Source organism: Gossypium hirsutum, chromosome A05, assembly GCF_007990345.1.
Source record: "Gossypium hirsutum isolate 1008001.06 chromosome A05, Gossypium_hirsutum_v2.1, whole genome shotgun sequence".
In the NCBI taxonomy this organism is placed as follows: Eukaryota; Viridiplantae; Streptophyta; class Magnoliopsida; order Malvales; family Malvaceae; genus Gossypium; species Gossypium hirsutum.
Window position 1 is genome coordinate 30,257,925 of NC_053428.1, and position 19,928 is coordinate 30,277,852.

General features: G+C 34.0%; 1 protein-coding gene across 1 annotated transcript; it reads right to left on the minus strand.

Moving 5' to 3' along the window:
- On the minus strand, positions 1–2,948 carry LOC121229033 (RNA-binding protein 38). Its single transcript, XM_041112163.1, has 6 exons — positions 2,292–2,948; positions 2,092–2,215; positions 1,865–1,988; positions 1,514–1,550; positions 1,197–1,422; positions 1–511 (listed from the first exon to the last, which is right to left on the minus strand). The coding sequence occupies exons 1-6, from the start codon at positions 2,478–2,480 to the stop codon at positions 438–440; spliced, it is 774 nt and encodes a 257-aa protein (XP_040968097.1). The 5' UTR covers positions 2,481–2,948; the 3' UTR covers positions 1–437.
- Positions 2,949–19,928: the final 16,980 nt, after the last annotated feature.

Sequence of the window (19,928 nt, forward strand, 5' to 3'; positions counted from 1 at the left end):
TAACAAAATAATGACATAATTCATTAACTCAATATTTAATACCTAATTAGCCCTCAAAATATAGCTAATATTTTTAAAATCAACGAAAAAAAAACATGTTGAGAGCTAAATTGTTAATCAACAACAACAAAAAATGATTATCGAGGTAATCCAATTCCCTTTACTGTTCATACAATTGTGTAAAAAGATGTGTTAAGCTCTTAATGAATGAATCACTTAGAATGAGAAGTTTGGGAAAAAAATATAAGAATTAATGGCCTTTTTTTCTTGGGAATTAAAGAAGAGGGAAAAAAAATCTGCTTAGGGTAGTTGATTAGCGCTCTTTTTACTGCAAAGAGGGGGCATTGCAGTGTCACCTATGGCCGAATTGTTGAGAAATATAAGAGTGAAATAAGGTGATTTGAAGAACCTCAAGATTATACAGTTTCAACATCTTTTTAGGGTTTTGGACTTTCAGATGTAGTGGCACCATCTTCTGTTTCTGTTGTGGTATGTTGTTGAGTCTGAGAATCTGCAACCAAAATTAGTAAAATGGAAAAAAATGTTATCATATATATTATATGTTGTAAAAGTATAATAAAGTTTCTTGGATTGAGAGTCGGAATACATTTCTTTTTATTTACAAAAAATTTATCTATTTTTACTATTAAAAATTAAATATTGAAAGTTGACATGCGGTACAAGTAGCACGCCATGTATATCTGTCAGTTATGTCAATTTTTAATAATATAAATGGATAAAAATTTTAACTAAAAAAACTATTTTACTCTTTCATTTAATATTTTTAGACTATTTTTCTCAACCTATCTTTTGATAAGTTATCTCTATAATACTTTATCTATTATATCTGCATTTGTGGGTGAGAATACGATGGCAGGATGAAAAATGATGGTAATTTGGGGCTCTCCACATTTGCATATAAAAAAATAAAAACACAGTGCATAACATGTTTAGTGGGGCTCTCCATATTTTCCATGAATCTGAATCAACCATCATCCCAGATACTGAAACCACATGCAATCACTACTAGTTTACACAATGCTAGCTCCTCTGTCATGACTTTCTATGGATCAATCATTTGGGGAAATGGCAATAAGTCAACAATACATACAGCTCATTCACATGGATGTAACGAATGCTACCGTGATCATTGCGGTAAATATCGATGGTAGATGATAATATTAGAAAAATTTTACCTGAGGAAGAGGGAAAGGGTGGGGGAGGAGGATTGGTGGAGGACCCCTCCATTGGAGTAGGATAGTAAAGATAGGAAGGTCCATGGAAGCGTTGTGCAGAAAATGTCCCTCTTGGAGGTTGCAAACAATACCCATAATAATATGGGGAGCCCATTGATGATGATGATGATGATCCATAAAGTTGATGATAGTGTTGTGGCTGCTGAATTTGTGGATTATAGACAGCCTGCAATGCGACCATTCAATCAACATTGTTGGCTTATGAACCATTTGACTTAATATTGAACAAAAAAAAAAAACAAATTATAATCACTTACTTGGTGATACCTATATTCAGGACCGTAAGTTGTGTACCTGTAAACACAGAATTCATCAAACACTCTAATTAGTACCCGGTAAGCATGAGATTACTATAGAATGCATAAAATCTGAACATACTAATTAAAAGCCTAAAAATGGGGCTGTTGGTATAAACTCATATATCTAAACATCATTTGGGGGACCATTTTGATATACACATTTGAGCCCTACAAAGCAAAGCCATGCTTTCTGAAAAATTTACCGGTTTTGCCAAATTGATTAATATTCATATCTATAAGCAAAAGAAAAAAAAAGAAATGTGTTGAAGGCATGGATCACTTTGAATGAAAACAATGTGTGGTACATACCCGTATGGTGCATAAAAGACCGGAGCCGGAGGTGGAGGTGGTGGCAGTGGTGCTGCAACTCCACTATAAGATGGTGCACCTTGCTGTCCAACAACCTGATAAGGATTGCTACCTTGAATGCTTCCTGCATATATGAATTCACCATATCCAATTCATTATATGTTTCGAATAAAGGTTTCTGGCGGAAATACTTTAAAAAGAAAAAAAGAAAAGAAAAGTTGATCAACCTCGTGGAGGTGAAGGTGTAGGCCTTCCAAGTGACGCAATGTTACAATTTGCTCTTCTTCCATTGATTATAGGGTTTGGATCAACACAAGCTTTCCTAGCTGATTCTGGATCACGAAAAGTAACCTACAGAAATGCAGTGATCTTAATGAACTATACATATATATTATAAGAAGAAATTAATTAGAGAAAAGATACTTACAAAGCCATATCCTTTAGATTTCCCAGTTATTTTATCAGTGATGATAACAGCTTCAAGAATCTCTCCAAACTGTTCAAAATACCTACGCATGTCATCGGTGGGTGTCTCCCAAGCCAATCCTCCAACAAACACTTTCGTCAACGTCGTGTCACCGAATGGTGATCGGTAAGATGGATAAGCAGCCGTCATTGCCTTTTTAAACAAAGCAAAACAAAAACAAATGGGTAACTTTCCTTTATCGGATTTATATTTACAGTTGACAAGATTGATGTAGTAACAAGCTGAAGCTTCTGCAATTCCGGTTGATGATCTTCATCACTTTTGCTAATGTTTGCTTTACGATTCTTGTCTCTTTATCCATTTCCAAAGGCGCCGCCCCCACTCTATAAGCTCACAACAAATGAATCATTGAAGATGGTCTGCGAATGGGATGAAGCTTACTTTAAAAGATGTTATGGAAGTTGGTTGGTTGGTTGGTTGGTTGGTTGATTGTTGTGGTTGCTGTAAGAGAGAAAGAGAGAGAGAGAGAGAGAGAGGAGAGACCAGACAGCTGCTAACGTTAATTTGCTGTCTATAGTCCTACTTGAGATGTTGAAAGTGGGGGAAAGGGAGAGAGTTGGGTTGGTAAAATAAGAATGACAGCTCCGTGACTGTATGCACTCAAGCCTGTCCTTCACTGTCTCTGCATTAATATACCCTCCCAACTCCACAATCAATACCCCTTGGTCCCTTACTGTTCATTGTGAATTTCATTGTGGCTATATATCTTGATTTTTAGTTTCATAATGTTAACCTGTCAGATAGTAATAATAATAATAATAATAACAACAAATTGGGATTTAAAGAAATATATTATTCTATATGATTTGGTGTGTTTGACCAAACATAGAACAAATTAAATTGGTGATTACTTATAGATGAGTTTATTTTAAAGTGTAATAAAAATAGTGATAGGGGCCCCTATTTCCTTGAGAAAATATAAAACAACCAGTTGTATCAATAAATAAATATTGTATATAAAAGAACCAGACTTGCACGCACTGGCAGAGTTGTTTAATCATCATTCAAAGGACTTGTTCACTAAATGTCATGTATTTATGGACATATATTTCTGTATTTATATCATGACATGTATAAATTTTGGTACCAAATCGTGCTTAATATTATGGGTATAGGGATGCATATTCCCACATGAACCCATGTTCATAAACGCCACTAATCATAAGCACAGAATATAACAGTTAGGATCACAAACCAGAGGGAAATGGGGCGGCAGCGTTGAAAACAAAATCTCAAAAAGCTTCTCAACTAGCATTTTCATCTCCTCAAATCGTAATAAACAAAGATTGGGGATTAGTTGTTAATGGAAGAGCATTATCATGTTCCACGCGCAATTCCCTACTGGAAAATCGCATGTTTGTCATATTATGGCTTCTTTGTAAACCCAGCCCAGCCAGCCCCTGAGTTTTAGTCATCACAACGCTTTTGGAAAACCAACCTTCTAATTGATAGGTAGATACTACCAAAAAATTTTAAATTGACTTCATATTCAATACGAGAATTAAATCATCTATCATCGGTTAATTACCAGTTTTTGATTATTAATATAGGAATGTAAAGGAATTTTTGAGTTAAATATGAAGATGGAATTTGTTGTAGTATGAGAAAAAGAAATGGGTGAACTGGCAGGTCTCCCCACGTTGGATCCTATCACACATTCACAATAATGAGCTGGATTTCTTCCTTTGACACAAAAGAAAGTAAGTACATATAAAATATCAACCAGGTATGAATATACAAATATAAAAATAGAGGAAAATATTCAAAACTAGACCCATCAACGAAACCCAATCGATGGTTTTAAATGTTTGCGGTCTGTCCTGTAACTTGTAGATGTTGAAGTGTATAATAAATTTATAAATAATTTAATAATTATATTGAAAAATTGCAAATTTGCATCTCATAAATCATAATACGCTTTCTTTTAAGAAGAATAATGCAGATTTTGTTGATGTTGGACAATTGATTTTTTTTATTATTATTGATAGTTAGATAAATTGATTCGATGAAATCTGCATTGAAATGGTAAAATTAGACCAATTGATTGATTCAATGAAAAATATGCTTTTAACTTAAATATTGATTTTAATGTTAAACAAAAATTAAATAAGGTTAATAAAATGAGGATTTGATCTAATTGCATTTATTTTAAAACGAAATTTCAAGATTTAAGGTTGAAGGATCATTAATTATAACTATTTTTAAAATAAAAAAATTTATCGGCTCTAGTAATTCTATACTAATTTGTTAATAATTGATTTTAACACAGTAATAGTATGAAACATCCGTATGTAAATGAGATATTCATTTTCGTAATATATTCAACTTCGAGGAGGACAAAGATAAAAGGGGGAGGCTGTGGCCTTGGCCTCTCAAAAATGGTAGATTTATTATATTTTGCCCCCCTCCAATAATTTATAATTTATGGCTTATCTCTGATTCTTTTAAAGTAATTTTCTGACTTTGTCCTAAAATTCAATTCAAGAAAAACTTAAATTAATTTTGGTAGTTGTACAAACAAGGGGTACTTGCTTTGAAAAACATAAATTGTGGATACAATAGTGCTTGGAACTGTGGCCACAATTTCAACCACGAAACCAAAAGTGAGAAAACAATAAAGAACACTAAGATTGTTTACGCAGTTCAACCTCAATTTATCCACGAGGCCTTATCCAGAGCAATGATCCACTGTCTTTCTCATAGTACAACTAATAATTTAAGTCCTAACACTAGGCTAACACTCACCAATTTAGTGGCCTCACTATTATACAAGAATAGATCACTCTCCTACTAAGCATACCTCTTGAAAGCTTAGTTTTACAACTTAAGAGACTCTCTTAATTATTTACAGATGCAATGCACACATAAAAACGTTCCTAACTTGAACAAATTTGTGCTCTCTTAATCTCTCGGTCTATTTTAACCTACACAAAGCTTAAGGTTTTTTTATATAAGAGTTTTAATCTAATCACTTTTCGATAAAGTAAAGCTAAAAATCGGCATAAGATAATAATTCCATAAGGGTCCCGGTGTAATCTAAAGTCTTCAACTATACAAAATGTCTTTAATTGTTCCACAAGTAACTTGAATTAATCCGAAAGAAATTAATTTTCCAGTCTTCAATTTCAAGGCAATTGGTCTTCATGTTTTAAGCTTTAATTCGTCCAAATAATTCCACAACATATAGTCCAATACTTTTATTCTAAATTTGTCAACTCTTAAAATAAACAAGGCAATGAAACGATACCTAAAGTTGTTGCCACTATTTTAACCACAAAAATAGCCATAGAATCTTTTTTACCATTAAATGTGTCAACAATAATTATTGAGTCAAGCTCAAGCTTGAGTAGCTCGAGCTATTTGTCAAACCAAATTTGACTACTATAAATTTGGATTGAATCAAACTTTTCATTTGAATATATTTCTATATCATGAAATTATAACTTTATCCTTATTATATACAAAAAGTTTAATTACGAACGAGTTCAAGCTTATATATTGTTAATGCCAATTACACTTTCTTGTTGCAACTTAACTTGCATCTAACTTGTTGTACAACTTGCCATATATGTTGGCATTCTTTTAATCCAAAAACCTTGCACTGTTTAATACATATCTTGAAGGATTTTCCACCGCAATTTGTTCATTTATTGTATTGGAATGTGAAGGAAATCAAGTCAAGTAAGAGCTTTTTGAAGACTTTCGATGTGATTGAATTTCTTTAATTAAAAATATCCATTTTCTTTAAAGGATTATTCCTAGAAAATCTGTGCTATTTTATTCCATATTGAAGATATACACAATCACAATTCAAGGAGATTAAAATTCACACCAGTTGAATTTTTAAGCTTGTTTCTTGTTTAGATATGAGATTGACAACATTTATCTTGTTCGTTGAGTAACTTATTTTGGTATAGATTTGCTATAAACAAAATATTTTTTCTGTTTAATTTGTAACTAAACTTCCAAGAGAAAGTTTTAGTGGGGCGAATGATCTAATTAATGTATAATAGTCAAATTGTAACTTAGTGAACTTAATCACATCTTGTAGTAGATTGATCGTGGATTACACTCTAGACAAAGCTTTGCATAAGTAGTAAGTTTTGAAACTATGTAACCAACTTTTATTTCCATCTTGAATTTTTACTCTTGTAGTTAGTCAGCTCCAATTGCAACTAGAAAGCAAAATCAGCTCTGTCTCATATACAAACATGCTTAATCAAGCTTGAATTCAAGCTTACGTACAAAAATTGATAGACAAACTTAATCGAGCTCGAGCCTAAATTTTGATGTTCAATCGGGCTCGAATTTTGAAACGAGATATTGAACTCGTGCTTGCCAATATTTGAGTGTGACTCGGCTTATTTACACCCCTATCTATCATACCATCAATTCCTTGTACAGCCAATATAACTAATCATTGTTTGTTGTGATTGGTTAACCCATAGTTTTTTTACTATTATTCTTTTTTTCAAAGTCTTGACACTACTATTTAGAGGATTGATTCTAAAACAAATTTTAGATTTGAGCTTGAGTTCGAGTTTAGTCTAACTCACCCAAATGATTTGTTTTATTATTTAAAATTTTATTTTTATTTAAATTTAATTATAAAATATATAATCATTAACATAAAGTTATATTTTAGGGTTAGTATTTGGTATGCTAGCAGTGTACTTCTTTTACTTCCCAAGCAATCTTAAAAAATTAACTTGGGTATCTTTTTTTAAAATATATATATTTTAATATTTTACTATACTCTATACACTTGTTAACTCCCTAACTTTACTTATGGAGTTTAAAAACTCTATTGATAATATATCAAATATTATTCTTATGTTTTATTATTTTTAAACAATAAAATATATTAAACTCAATCATCTCAAAGATGAATAATATAAACTCAATCACAGCCTAAAACAGTTTGGGTCTCTTTTTTTAAAACATTTATTTTATGATTTTACTATATCTTATTGGATCCTTGACAACCCCTAACTTTATTTATAGAGTCTAAAAACTCACTGACCATATATTAAATATTATTATATTTTATTATTTTTAAACAATAAAATAAATTGTGGTCAATGAGCTCAAAGCTAAAAAATATAAATTCAATCATAGCTTAAAACAATTTGTTCCCCTTTTCAAAAATATATATTTTTTATATTTTACTATATCTTAGAGGACATTTGCCAACCCCTAATTTTACTTATAGAATCTAAATATTTAATTGAAAATGTATCAAATATTATTCTTACACTTAATTATTTAAAAATAAAAAAAATTCAACTCAAAAATTAAAAAGTATAAACTCAATCACAATTTGACCGTTCAGTTGATGGAAACTTCTACTACGAATCTACCACTTTGTTCACTAGCTATGTTGGGATGATTTAATTTTCTTTTAATAATCTCATTATAGGTTTTAATCATATTTGATTTTTATACAATGCTTAGAACTACCTATGACCCCTCCTCAACCCTTAAATAGGAGAATAATACACTTCAATACACTCGAACCCACTTCCTCTTATTTATCTAAATTATTAAATGTATATCCTTTTATATATATAACTTTCTATTTTGGTTAAAATTTTCATATATAACTCAAACCATTCATAACCCCGAAATTTAAAAGCTACACAGTTAGCCTTAATATTTCTCAGATGAAAAGTCGATGTAATAAAAATAGTTACAACAAGATTATTAAAAGAACATTACGGTTCTGTTTTGAAAGCAACATCCTAGCTCCATGGAAAGGGATCTCCGCTTGAAATATCCAGGGTACGTTTGGTTCACTATAATGAAATAGGGCTGTAATTAAATAGAGCTGTAATCAGTAATTCAACTATTTGGTTGAATGGAATGGAAGAGAACTGTAATAGTATTCTTGTGTTTGGTTGAATGGAATGATGTTGTAATAGCATAAGGAAAAAAACTAAAATGACCAAAATACCCTTAGCAGATTTTTTTTAGGTAGATAATTATTGTTATTGTTATTAAGTTTTAATAAGAGTATTATTAAAAATAATTTAATAAAAATAATGAATAGTTTAACCAAATTTTAACATAATTATTATTAAATATAATTTAATAAAATAATATATAATTTAATAAAATTCTTAATATAATTATTATATGAATTAAAAAATCATAATATATAATACTATAAAAATAATATATAATCTACTTTATTATTTTTAAACTACAATACATATTTAACGTGCTAAAATATCATTAGTGAAACAAATAATTTAATGTTGGATATAATTTTAGATGATCTGGAATTTGCGTTTGCATTGGATGATTAGAAATTTTGCTCAATGTGCAACAGCGCTCATCCTCAGTTAAACCTTCTACTTCACATAATGTTGGATATAATTTTAGAGCACTTTCTTGAATGGTCATTTCTAACTTTTGTTGAATTGTTGAATTAGCACTTCAGAGACAATACTCCTACTGATTTCAATGCCAACGGTCCGTATGATTTAATGGTGTTAACAATTGGACCTAAATTTTAAAGTCTAAAGAGTAGAGAGACTAAATTCATAAAAATAAAAGTACAAGGACTATATTTCAAAATTGTGAAGAGCATAAGAACTTATGAGATATTTTAAATGAGGTCTTTTTGTAAATGAAAAAGGGTAAACTATAAAAATAATCACTTATGTTTTGTTAAGTTTATCTCTCAGTAATTGAACTTTAATTTGTAACATTTTGGTCACTAACATTATTGTTTTGTAACAAATTAGTCACTGTTCCATTACACATCGTTAAGGGCCTGATGGAAAGTGTACGTGGCAAGTTCTAAAGTGTTAAGCGCCTACGTAGATGTCATGTCATTGCCAAATATTTAAATTATATTTTTTAAATTATAAATCAGAATAAATGGAATTAAAACCCTAAAATATTTTTACTAATTAATTTAGAAACCAAAAGTCAAAACCCAAAAAAATCTTTTTTAAAAACAAATTATTTCTTCTCATCCTCTCAAAAATCTTCTCTTCTCTCACATGATAAAAACCTTAGCGCCCCTACTTCCGAGTTGCAACCAACTACTCTTATGCCTTATTCGGCCTTTAATACCATTGTTGAAAGAAAATCCTTTATCTCCTCTTTTTTCTTTCACTAGTCTAGATTTCTCAAAACACACACACAAATATCTAGACAAAGCTTCAAACTTTGCAAGCCTTAGATATCCTCTACCATTCGTCTTATTGGTTTTGGTTTCGAGCTATGTCGCTTCAAACATTAGTGATCAACTTTTGACTTTTCCAATACTCAAATTGACACTTAAAGCTCGCCAAACCGAACTTTGGTTGACAGCTTAAGTGCTTTTAGAAAAAAGAAAGAAAGAAAGAAAAATCAAAGAGAGAAAAAAAAGGAGTATTTGATAGCCTTAGAGAGTGGAAAAGTGACTATAGTGGTAACAGCTCTAACACAAAGTGTTGGTGCCAAAAACTTTAAAAAAAAATTGGGCTAGTTTTCATTTAGGGATTTTGAAGGAAAAAATAAGAAGAAAGAAGTACAAAAAGGGGAGAAAAGAAGATTATAAGTAGTGGCTTATTTCGACCAAGCAATAACACTAGAGCTTAGATAGAGGTGTAGACTAGGGTTTGTAAGGGTTTGGTTAGAAGAAGAAGAGGAAGGGAGAGAGAGAGTAGAGAATGAAAAATGAAAAAATAAACAAAAAAAATGGATCGAAGGAAAAAAGACATGAGAGGGAGGGAAAAGAAAAGAATAAATGAGAAAAAAATATAAAATACATAAAGAAATAAACCCTATTATGAACTAAAATTTCCTTTGACCATTTAAAAGATAACTACATTATCTTACTATGGGTGATCGAAAAGTGGGAAATAATCTAAGAACGGTATTCGTATACAATATTCTGGACAGCATGCATTGGAAAGGATTATGGGCGCTATTCTGATTTCATAGGAATGTATTGGATACATTTATTCCAGTTAAGAGAAGCATGGAAGGTAAGAGGTTTATGGTTGTTAGGTTTGCTAATATGGATGATACTCAAAGGGCAATTTCTAGGTTCAATGGCTTTGTAATTTTAGGAAAAAAGATCTGGGTGAAGATGGCTAGATTCAGTGGCAAAAGAAAAATATGGAAAAAAAGTATAGGATAAAAAAGATGTTAACATTAATGGAAGACAATTAATAATGGTTGCCATTAACATTAATGGGAGACAATCAATAATGACAACCACCAACTTTGGAAAAGTGGCAAGGGATAATTTTTTTTGGTCCTTGAGATAATGGGCTATTTATTGTTTGGTCCTTGAACCTCAACTATAAATAGGCCTTCTCATTTCTTATTTCAATTCATCCCAACCAATCTTTCTCTCTTAGTTTTCTCTCTTCTCCCATTTGAGAATTCTTAAGGAATTCTATTTGTTTGTAATACTTTGGAGATAGTAAAGTTATCATCTGGTATTAGTGCCCGAGGACGTAGGTATAATTTACCGAACCTCGTTAAATCTCTTGTGTTCTTCTTGTCCTATTTTTCTTTCAATATTTGAGGGTATAATAGTAGTATTTAATTGTGCTATTAAATTACTATAGAAGGGATATTCTGTCTAAGGAAAGACTTGGTATTTAAGAGATCCATGTGATCCACCTCTCTTCCCTGGGAATTGAACTTTGTGTGATTTTTTAGTACAATAATTTACACGCTTCCGACCCTATTGGAACAACAAGTGGTATCAAGAGCCGAAGGTTAATTGTAGTATGCTCTGTGGTTGCAGTTTAAACTGATCTTCCACATCAGAAAAGATTTCCTTAGGTATATTGAAAGATTATGGAGAAAACGGTCGGTGTAGGAGCTTCAACATCGTCCATGTGGACAAGACCGACAATTGCAAATGCAAGATTGGCCGTGGAGATCTTTGATGGCACGGGCCATTTTGGTATGTGGCAAAGTGAGGTTCTAGATGCCCTTTTTCAGCAGGGTCTAGACATTGCCATTGATGAAGAGAAACCAGATGATGTACAGGAGAAAGATTGGAAGGCGATCAATCGGTTGGCATGTGGCACAATTCGATCATGCCTTTCTCGAGAGCAGAGGTATGCTTTTTCAAAGGAGACTTCTGCAAATAAGTTGTGGGTGGCACTTGAAGAAAATTTTTGAAGAAAAACAGTCAAAATAAGCTCCACTTGAAGAAAAGACTGTTTCGCTTCACATACGTCCCAAGTACCACAATGAATGATCACATCACCAAATTTAATCAGTTAGTCACTGATTTGCTGAATATGGATGAGACATTCAAAGATGAAGATTTGGCTTTGATGCTGTTGGGGTCACTTCATGAGGAGTTTGAGTTCCTAGAAACTACTCTACTTATGGCAGGAGTGATATATCTCTGAGCGAAGTCTGTGCAGCCTTATACAGTTATGAACAGAGAAAGAATGACAAACAGAAAAACTCAATCAGAGATACAGAAGCTTTAGTAGTCCGAGGTCGTTCATACACTCGGAAGAAAACTCAAAAGGGGAGATCAAAGTCAAAGTCCAGACTCGGGAAAGATGAATGTGCTTTTTGTCATGAGAAAGGCCACTGGAAGAAAAATTGTCCAAAGCTGAAGAATAAGGGAAAACTGCTGTAGATGCTTGTGTTGCTAAGCATGATACTAGTGACTCTGAACTATCACTGGTTGCATCATCATCGTCGTTCCATTCAGATGAGTGGATATTAGATTCGGGTTGTACCTATCATATGTCCCCTAACCGGGAGTGGTTCTCTGATTTAGTAGAACTAAATGGAGGAGTTGTTTATATGGGCAATGACAATGCCTGTAAAACTTTTGGGATAGGTTCAATCCAATTAAAGAATAAAGATGGATCAACCAGAGTTTTGACTGATGTTCGGTACGTGCCCAGTTTGAAGAAAAATCTCATCTCATTGGGAGCCTTGGAATCCAATGGTTTAGTTGTTCTATGAAGATGGGGTTTTGAAAGTGACATCTGGCGCACTTGTGATATTGAAGGGCATCAGGAAAAATAACTTGTATTACTACCAAGGTAGTACATTATTGGAGAGTCGCTGCAGCTTCCGGCAACAAAGAATTGGACTCAATACAGTTGTGGCATATGAAGTTGGGACATGCCAGCGAAAAATCCTTGCAAATTCTGCAAAGCAAGGATTGTTGAAAGGTGCAAAGGCTTGCAAATTAAAATTTTCGAGCATTGTGTTCTGGGAAAGAAAAGAGAGTGAAATTCGCACTGCTATCCATAATACAAAAGTATTTTAGAATATGTTCACTCAGATGTGTGGGGGCCTTCCAAGACACCTTCATTGGGAGGAAAACACTACTTTGTTACTTTTGTTGATGACTTTTCCAGAAGAGTTTGGGTGTATACCATGAGAACTAAGGATGAAGTGCTTAGAGTTTTTCTTAAATGGAAAACTATGATCGAAAACCAGACTGGCAAGAAAATCAAACGGCTTAGGACGGACAATGGAGGGGAATATAAAAGTGATCCGTTCTTCGATGTGTGCCAAGAGTATGGTATTGTTCGACACTTCACAGTTAGGGATACACCACAGCAGAATGGATTGGCAGAGCGTATGAATCGAACATTGCTGGGGAAAGTTCGATGTATGTTGTCCAATGTTGGGTTGGGCAAGCAATTTTGGGCTGAGGCTGTGACATACGCTGGCCATCTTGTTAATCGTTTGCCATCATCTGCATTAGAAAGAAAAACTCCTATGGAGGTATGGTCTGGAAAACCGGCTACAGATTATGATTCCTTACATTGTTTGGAACCACTGCATATTACCATGTGAAAGAGTCAAAGTTAGATCTGAGGGCAAAGAAAGCTCTCTTTATGGGAATCACTTCTGGAGTGAAGGGATTTCGTCTTTGGTGCTTAAGCACAAAGAAAATGATCTGTAGCAGAGATGTACCTTTGATGAATCTGCCACATTGAAAAAGGTAGCAGATAAAGATATTCAGACGAGCAATACTCCACAGCAGGTGGAGTGTACTCCAAAACAGGTGGAGTTTGAGCAGATGGGGATTTGCCCAGTTAATAAGTCTAATTCTCCAGCCACAATGGAGGAATTAGAGGTTAAAGAGGTTCTGACCCAAGAACCACTAAGTACACCAGAACCAGTTGCAGTTGCAAGGCCACGGAGAGAAATTCGTAAACCTGCTCGATTTACTGATATGGTGGCCTACGCCCTTCCCGTTGTTGATGATATTCCTATCACTTATCAAGAAGCAATGCAAAGCTTAGAAAGTGATAAATGGAAAAGCGCCATGGATGAAGAAATGCAGTCTCTCCGGAAGAACAATACTTGGGGTTGGCGCAATTACCGAAAGGTAAAAGGGCAATCAGATGCAAGTGGTATTCGCAAAGAAAGATGGATCTCCTAGCAAGAAGGATATTCACTACAAGGCAAGATTGTAGCTAAAGGCTACGCTCAGAAGGAGGGAATTGACTACAATGATGTATTTTCCCCTGTTGTGCAGCATTCCTCCATTAGAATTTTGTTGCCTTGGTAGCACAGTTGAATTTGGAGCTAGCTCAACTTGATGTTAAGACGGTTTTCTTGCATGGTGAGTTAGAAGAGGAGATCTATATGACTCAGCCCGAAGGATACACAGATGCTGGTGGTAGAAATTGGGTTTGTAAGCTGAACAAATCGCTATATGGATTGAACAATCCCCGAGGCAGTGGTACAAGCGATTGATAGCTTTATGAGAAGGCAGAAGTACACAAGAAGCAAATATGACAATTGTGTATATTTGCAGAAGCTGCATGACGGATCTTTCATTTATCTACTCTTGTATGTTGATGATATGTTAATCGCTTCGAAGAGCCAAAATGAGATAGATAAGCTGAAGGCTCATTGAATCAAGAGTTCGAGATGAAAGATCTAGGTGAGGCCAAGAAGATTCTTGGCATGGAGATAAGTAGAGATAGACCGAGAGGCAAGCTCTGTTTAAATCAGAAGCAATATCTGAAAAAGGTATTACAATGTTTTGGTGTAAATGAAAACACAAAACATGTAAGTACCCCACTTGCTTCTCATTTGAAACTTAGTGCTCAATTATCTCCGAAAACTGAAGAAGAAAGAAATATATGGCGAAAGTCCCATATGCTAATGCAGTTGGGAGTTTGATGTATGCGATGGTGTATACAGGCCTGACATTTCACAAGCTGTTGGATTGTGAGCAGGTATATGCATGATCCTGGAAAAGGACATTGGCAAGCTGTGAAATGGATTCTACGGTATCTTCGAAAAACCGTAGATGTTGGTTTAATTTTTGAACAGGATGAAGCACTTGGTCAGTTTGTAGTTGGATATGTTGATTCGACTTTGCTGGTGATTTAGATAAACGTCATTCAACTACGGGGTATCTGTTTACTCTTGCGAAGCCCCAGTGAGTTGGAAGTCTACCTTACAGTCTACAGTAGCTGTGTCTACTACAGAGGCAGAATATATGGCAGTTACAGAAGCTGTTAAGGAGGCTATTTGGCTTAATGGATTGTTGAAAGACTTAGGAGTTGTTCAAAGTCACATAAGTTTATATTGTGACAGTCAGAGCGCTATTCATTAGCGAAAAATCAAGTCTATCATTCAAGAACCAAGCATATCGACGTAAGATATCACTTTGTGCGGGAAGTCTTTGAAAAAGGAAAAATTCTACTTCAGAAGATTCCGACAGCAGATAATCCCGCAGATATGATGACCAAGGTGGTAACAACAATCAAGTTTAATCATTGTTTGAACTTGATTAACATTCTGAGAATTTGAGCACCTTCAGGTGTATGGCGCTCGAGAGCGCATTTGTAGGCACTACAAAAGATAGCTTTATCGAATTTGGGGAGTTGAAGGAAGTGTGTGAAGATGTGATTATCCTAATCAAATCTTCAAGATGGAGATTGTTAACATTAATGGAAGACAATTAATAATGGTTGCCATTAACATTAATGGGAGACAATCAATAATGACAACCACCAACTTTGGAAAAGTGGCAAGGGATAATTTTTTTTGGTCCTTGAGATAATGGGCTATTTATTGTTTGGTCCTTGAACCTCAACTATAAATAGGCCTTCTCATTTCTCATTTCAATTCATCCCAACCAATCTTTCTCTCTTAGTTTTCTCTCTTCTCCCATTTGAGAATTCTTAAGGAATTCTATTTGTTTGTAATACTTTGGAGATAGTAAAGTTATCAACTGGTATTAGTGCCCGAGGACGTAGGTATAATTTACCGAACCTCGTTAAATCTCTTATGTTCTTTCTTGTCCTATTTTTCTTTCAATATTTGAGGGTATAATAGTAGTATTTAATTGTGCTATTAAATTACTATAGAAGGAATATTCTGTCTAAGGAAAGACTTGGTATTTAAGAGATCTATGTGATCCACCTCTCTTCCCTGGGAATTGAACTTTGTGTGATTTTTTAGTACAATAATTTACACGCTTCCGACCCTATTGGAACAACAGAAATTTAAGCCAAATGGAGGTGATGCAGTAAAAAAGGACGGAATATCAGGAAAGGCATGGGATAAATCATATGGCAATGTGATGAACAAATTAAAAGTTGTTGAATACAATATTGAGAATGAACAACTATGGAAGCTACAACGTTGCTTGGTAGGGTAGATGGCGTCTTTTGCAACTCAAATAGCTTGTTAGAAAGAATTGCTAGTTTAGGTTTTGGAGAATTGGATGTCAAGAAAATTCAGGGTAGATACTTTCTAATCAAGGTCCCTAATGATGAGCTTTTGGAGATCTTAAAGCAAAGAGACTGGGCATATTGAAAGAATTTTTCATCAATATAGAGCTATGGTCAGAAAAATTTAAAGTAATGGAAATGGCAGCTTGGATCGAAATTGCAGGGATTCCTCTTCATTGCTGGAACTACCAAATGTTTAAGAGAGTGGTTGATTTTTTGGGAGAATAATTGCTATGGGTGAAAATCTAACAATGGCTAACAACTTTGAGAAGATGGATATTTTATCTTAACAAAACAAGTTCATAAACTCGAAGAATTGATAAGGTTGGAGGTTGGCAATGAGACATTTCTAATCCGTATAAAAAAAAGAGGTTTGGTGGAAAAAAACAAATGAAAATCATAAAAGAACTGGGGATCAAATGGTGAAAGAAGATGAAGCATCATCGAAAATGGAATTGACGAACAAACCGGAGCTGGAATTATCACCGGAAGGAAGATGAAAAGATGGGGTTGAAGGAGTTACTGCAACATGCCTTGAGAATGAAGGAAATGATAATGGGGTGCATGGTATGTCGGCTGAGGCATTCATTGTGGATACTAATTCTTTTGTAACATGATGAGTGTTCCTGTTGGAGGGGAGGTAAATGTTGATTTACCTTTCCGGGGTCCTGAAGTTTTAAATAATATGGGCTTGGAATTGGGTTTGGAATAGAATAATGGGATGGAAATCCAAATTTCAGAGGGTAATGAAGTAGGCTTGGAACAGAATAATGGGATGGAGACTCAAATTTCGGAGGGTATTAAGTGGGCTTTAATGAGAATGTTATGCAGTGTTCAGACAATGAAGAGAACCCAATGTTAAATCAAATTTCATCTCGTTTATCAATATAGAGAATAAAAAAGATCGAGTTACAGCATCTGAAATTGAAGAGGAAATTTTCCAAATTAGACAGAACAAAGAAATAAGAAAGTGTTGAATAAGAATATTAGATCTATGCGAGAAATTCAGGATATAATGTTCATAACGAAGGAGAAGCAAAAGAGGGACAGGGAAGCAAGAAAATCGAAAGGAAAGGGGGTTTCTAGATTGACGAAAGCATAAAAATTTGTCGTTATCGGATTTAGACATCAGCAACAGAAGGAAATTTATCCTAAGAGAAGCGAAGAAGACGTGGGAGGTAGGGAGAAGGCTGGGTTTTAGTGTGCAAGGTGACAAGGAGGTAATTATCGAAGAAATAATGAGAATTGATGGAAAGTAATAGGGAGCATGCAAAGGTAGAAGGCTGGGGGTTTTCAAGATTCTGGTGAGTGTTTGTTTTATGGTTTTCTTTTAATTGTTCAATTTGGTCTGAAATATACGAATTGTCACATGGAACATTAGAGGGCTGAGTTCGGTAACTAAAATTGAGGTTGTCAATAGATTAGTGAGAAAAACTAGGCTAATGTATGTTTCCTTCAAGAAACTAAGTTAGAAACGATGTCAGTAGATTTAGTTAGAAATATTTGGGGTGATGACTATTTTGATTTTAAATTTGCTGCTGCTATTGAAAGATCAGAGAGTTTATTAACTATTTGGGATAAGGGCAGGTTTTCAGTCGATGTAGAGTTTTATGAGAAGAGGTTCATTGTAGTTGAAGGTAAATGGGTGCTTGAAGGGAAGGAGGTTGTTCTGATTAACATATATGCTCCCAACAACCTTTCAGATAAAAAAATCCTGTGGAAGAGATAAACGGATTGAGAAATCAATTTAGTAGAGCATGGATAATTGGTGAGGATTTTAATGTGGTGAGAAATAGAAGTGAATGTATAAATTGTTCGGGCATTGAGAATGGTGCAAAGGAGTTTGGAGAGTTTATTAATAGATGCAATTTGTTGATTTGCCGTTATTGGGAAAAAATTCACTGATTGGTCCGGATAGTAAACGTAGCAGATTGGACAATTTTTAATTGAGGAAGATTAGTTGGTTCATTTGAAGGACTTACAATAGCAAGGTTTTAACAAATCGATATTAGATCATATTTCAGTCTTGTTGGTTAATGAATCTATCGACTAGGGGTCAAGACCTTTCAAGTTCGTTAATGCATGGTTTAAAAAAGAAGAATGTATGAGATTAATTGAAAGGGAATGGTTGGAAATAGGTTGTTTAAGAGTAAAAATGGTAGTTAAATTGTGTAAACTGAAGGGAGCTCTTAAGAAATGGAATGTTGATGATGGAAATATTTTGGAAAAAAGAATTATTGAAAGTAAAGATAGGATAAAGGAGATAGATGAAGCAAGCGAACAAAGAAAGCTGGCCGAGTTGGAAATAAATGAGTTAAAACAATTGAACATCAAGCTTTGAGAAGTGTTAAAATTTAAAGAATCTATTTGGCGGCAAAAATCAAGGATGACATGGTTAAGGGAAAGGGATGCCAACAGTGTTTTTTTTTCCATAAAGCTGTTAAAATCAAAGCTAAAAGAAAAATCGGGGGTCATTGGTTCAAGGAACCTAAGGAGATAAAAGAGGGGCTGTTCAATTTTTTCAAAAACCATTTTGATTGCCCAACAAGAAGATGGAAAATGGAATTAGATTTGAAATTTAGAAAGCTTAACAAGGAAAGGTCGATGAAATTGGAGGAACCGTTCTCGATGGAAGAAAGCAAAGAGGCAGTTTGGAGTTGTAATGAATCTAAAGCGCCTGGTCTGGATGGTTTTAATTTGTGTTTTTTAGAAAATGTTGGGAGATTGTGAAGAACGATTTGTTTAGATTGATGTTTGATTTTTTTCATATCCGGAAAGCTTGAGAAAAGCATCAACTCATCATTTATCACACTTATTCCAAAGGTGGAAAATTCTAATGAAATAGTAGATTTTAGGCCAATTTGTTTGGTGAGTTCTTTGTACAAGATAGTGTCAAAAGTGTTGTCTCAAAGGTTAAGGGAGATGGTCGGAGATATGGTAAGCGACACACAATGTACCTTTATCAAAGGTAGACAGATTTTTGATAGAGTGTTAATAGCATATGAATAATTCATTCAGTAAGAAAAAAGGTGGATGTAGGGTAATCTGATTTTTAAATTAGATTTTCTAAAGCTTATGACTACGCTCAGTGGGATTTTCTAGAGTTAGTGTTATTCAAGATAGGGTTTGGTGAAAAATAAAGAGGTTGGATGATGGAATGCATATCTACGACGCGAGCAACAGTTATCATTAATAGATCGACGTCTAATGAATTCAGATTTGTAAAAGACCTTCGATAGGGAGATCCACTATCTCCATTCTTATTCATTTTAGTGACGGAAGTCCTTCATTTGGCGTTGGATAAAGCTGTGGAGTTGGGTTTAATCGAAGACTTTAAAGATGTTATTCTTGCCTAATTTTTTCTCATCTACAATTCGCAAATGACACAATTCTATTCTTGAGAGCTAATGAAAAAGAGGTAAGCAATGCGAAGTACATTCTAAGGTGTTTTGAGCTCTTTTCGGGTGTTAGTATTAATTTCAAAAAAATCTTGCTTAGTGGGTTTCGGTGTGAAAGAAGAAACATTATTTAGAATGGCAGCTATTTGCAAATGTAAGATTGGTTCTTTGCTTTTCAATTACTTAGGAATTCCGTTAGGAGTGAACCCGAAGAGAATTGCCACATGGGAGCTGATTGTTGATAGAGTAAGAAAGAGGTTATCAGGTTGGAAGTGTCGTACGCTATCTTGGGCTGGAAAAGTTGTACTTATCAATGTTGTTTTTCTTCTTTGTTGATTTACTTTATGTCTTTGTTTCAAGATCCTGTGACAGTTATAAAAAGATCGACAAGATTAGAAGGAATTTTCTTTGGGGGAATATGGAAGGGAAAAAGAAAATGGCTAAGATTAGTTAGAATACTTTTTGTAAGCCTAAGGTGAAGG

Bases quoted from the DNA above. Each gene is read 5' to 3' on its own strand.
- LOC121229033 (XM_041112163.1), bottom strand. From the start codon at position 2,480: ATGACGGCTGCTTATCCATCTTACCGATCACCATTCGGTGACACGACG. The intron at 1,551-1,864 runs GTATGTACCACA...CTGTGTTTACAG, and splicing joins GTCTTTTATGCACCATACGG to GTACACAACTTACGGTCCTG. The intron at 1,423-1,513 runs GTAAGTGATTAT...GTCGCATTGCAG, and splicing joins CTGAATATAGGTATCACCAA to GCTGTCTATAATCCACAAAT.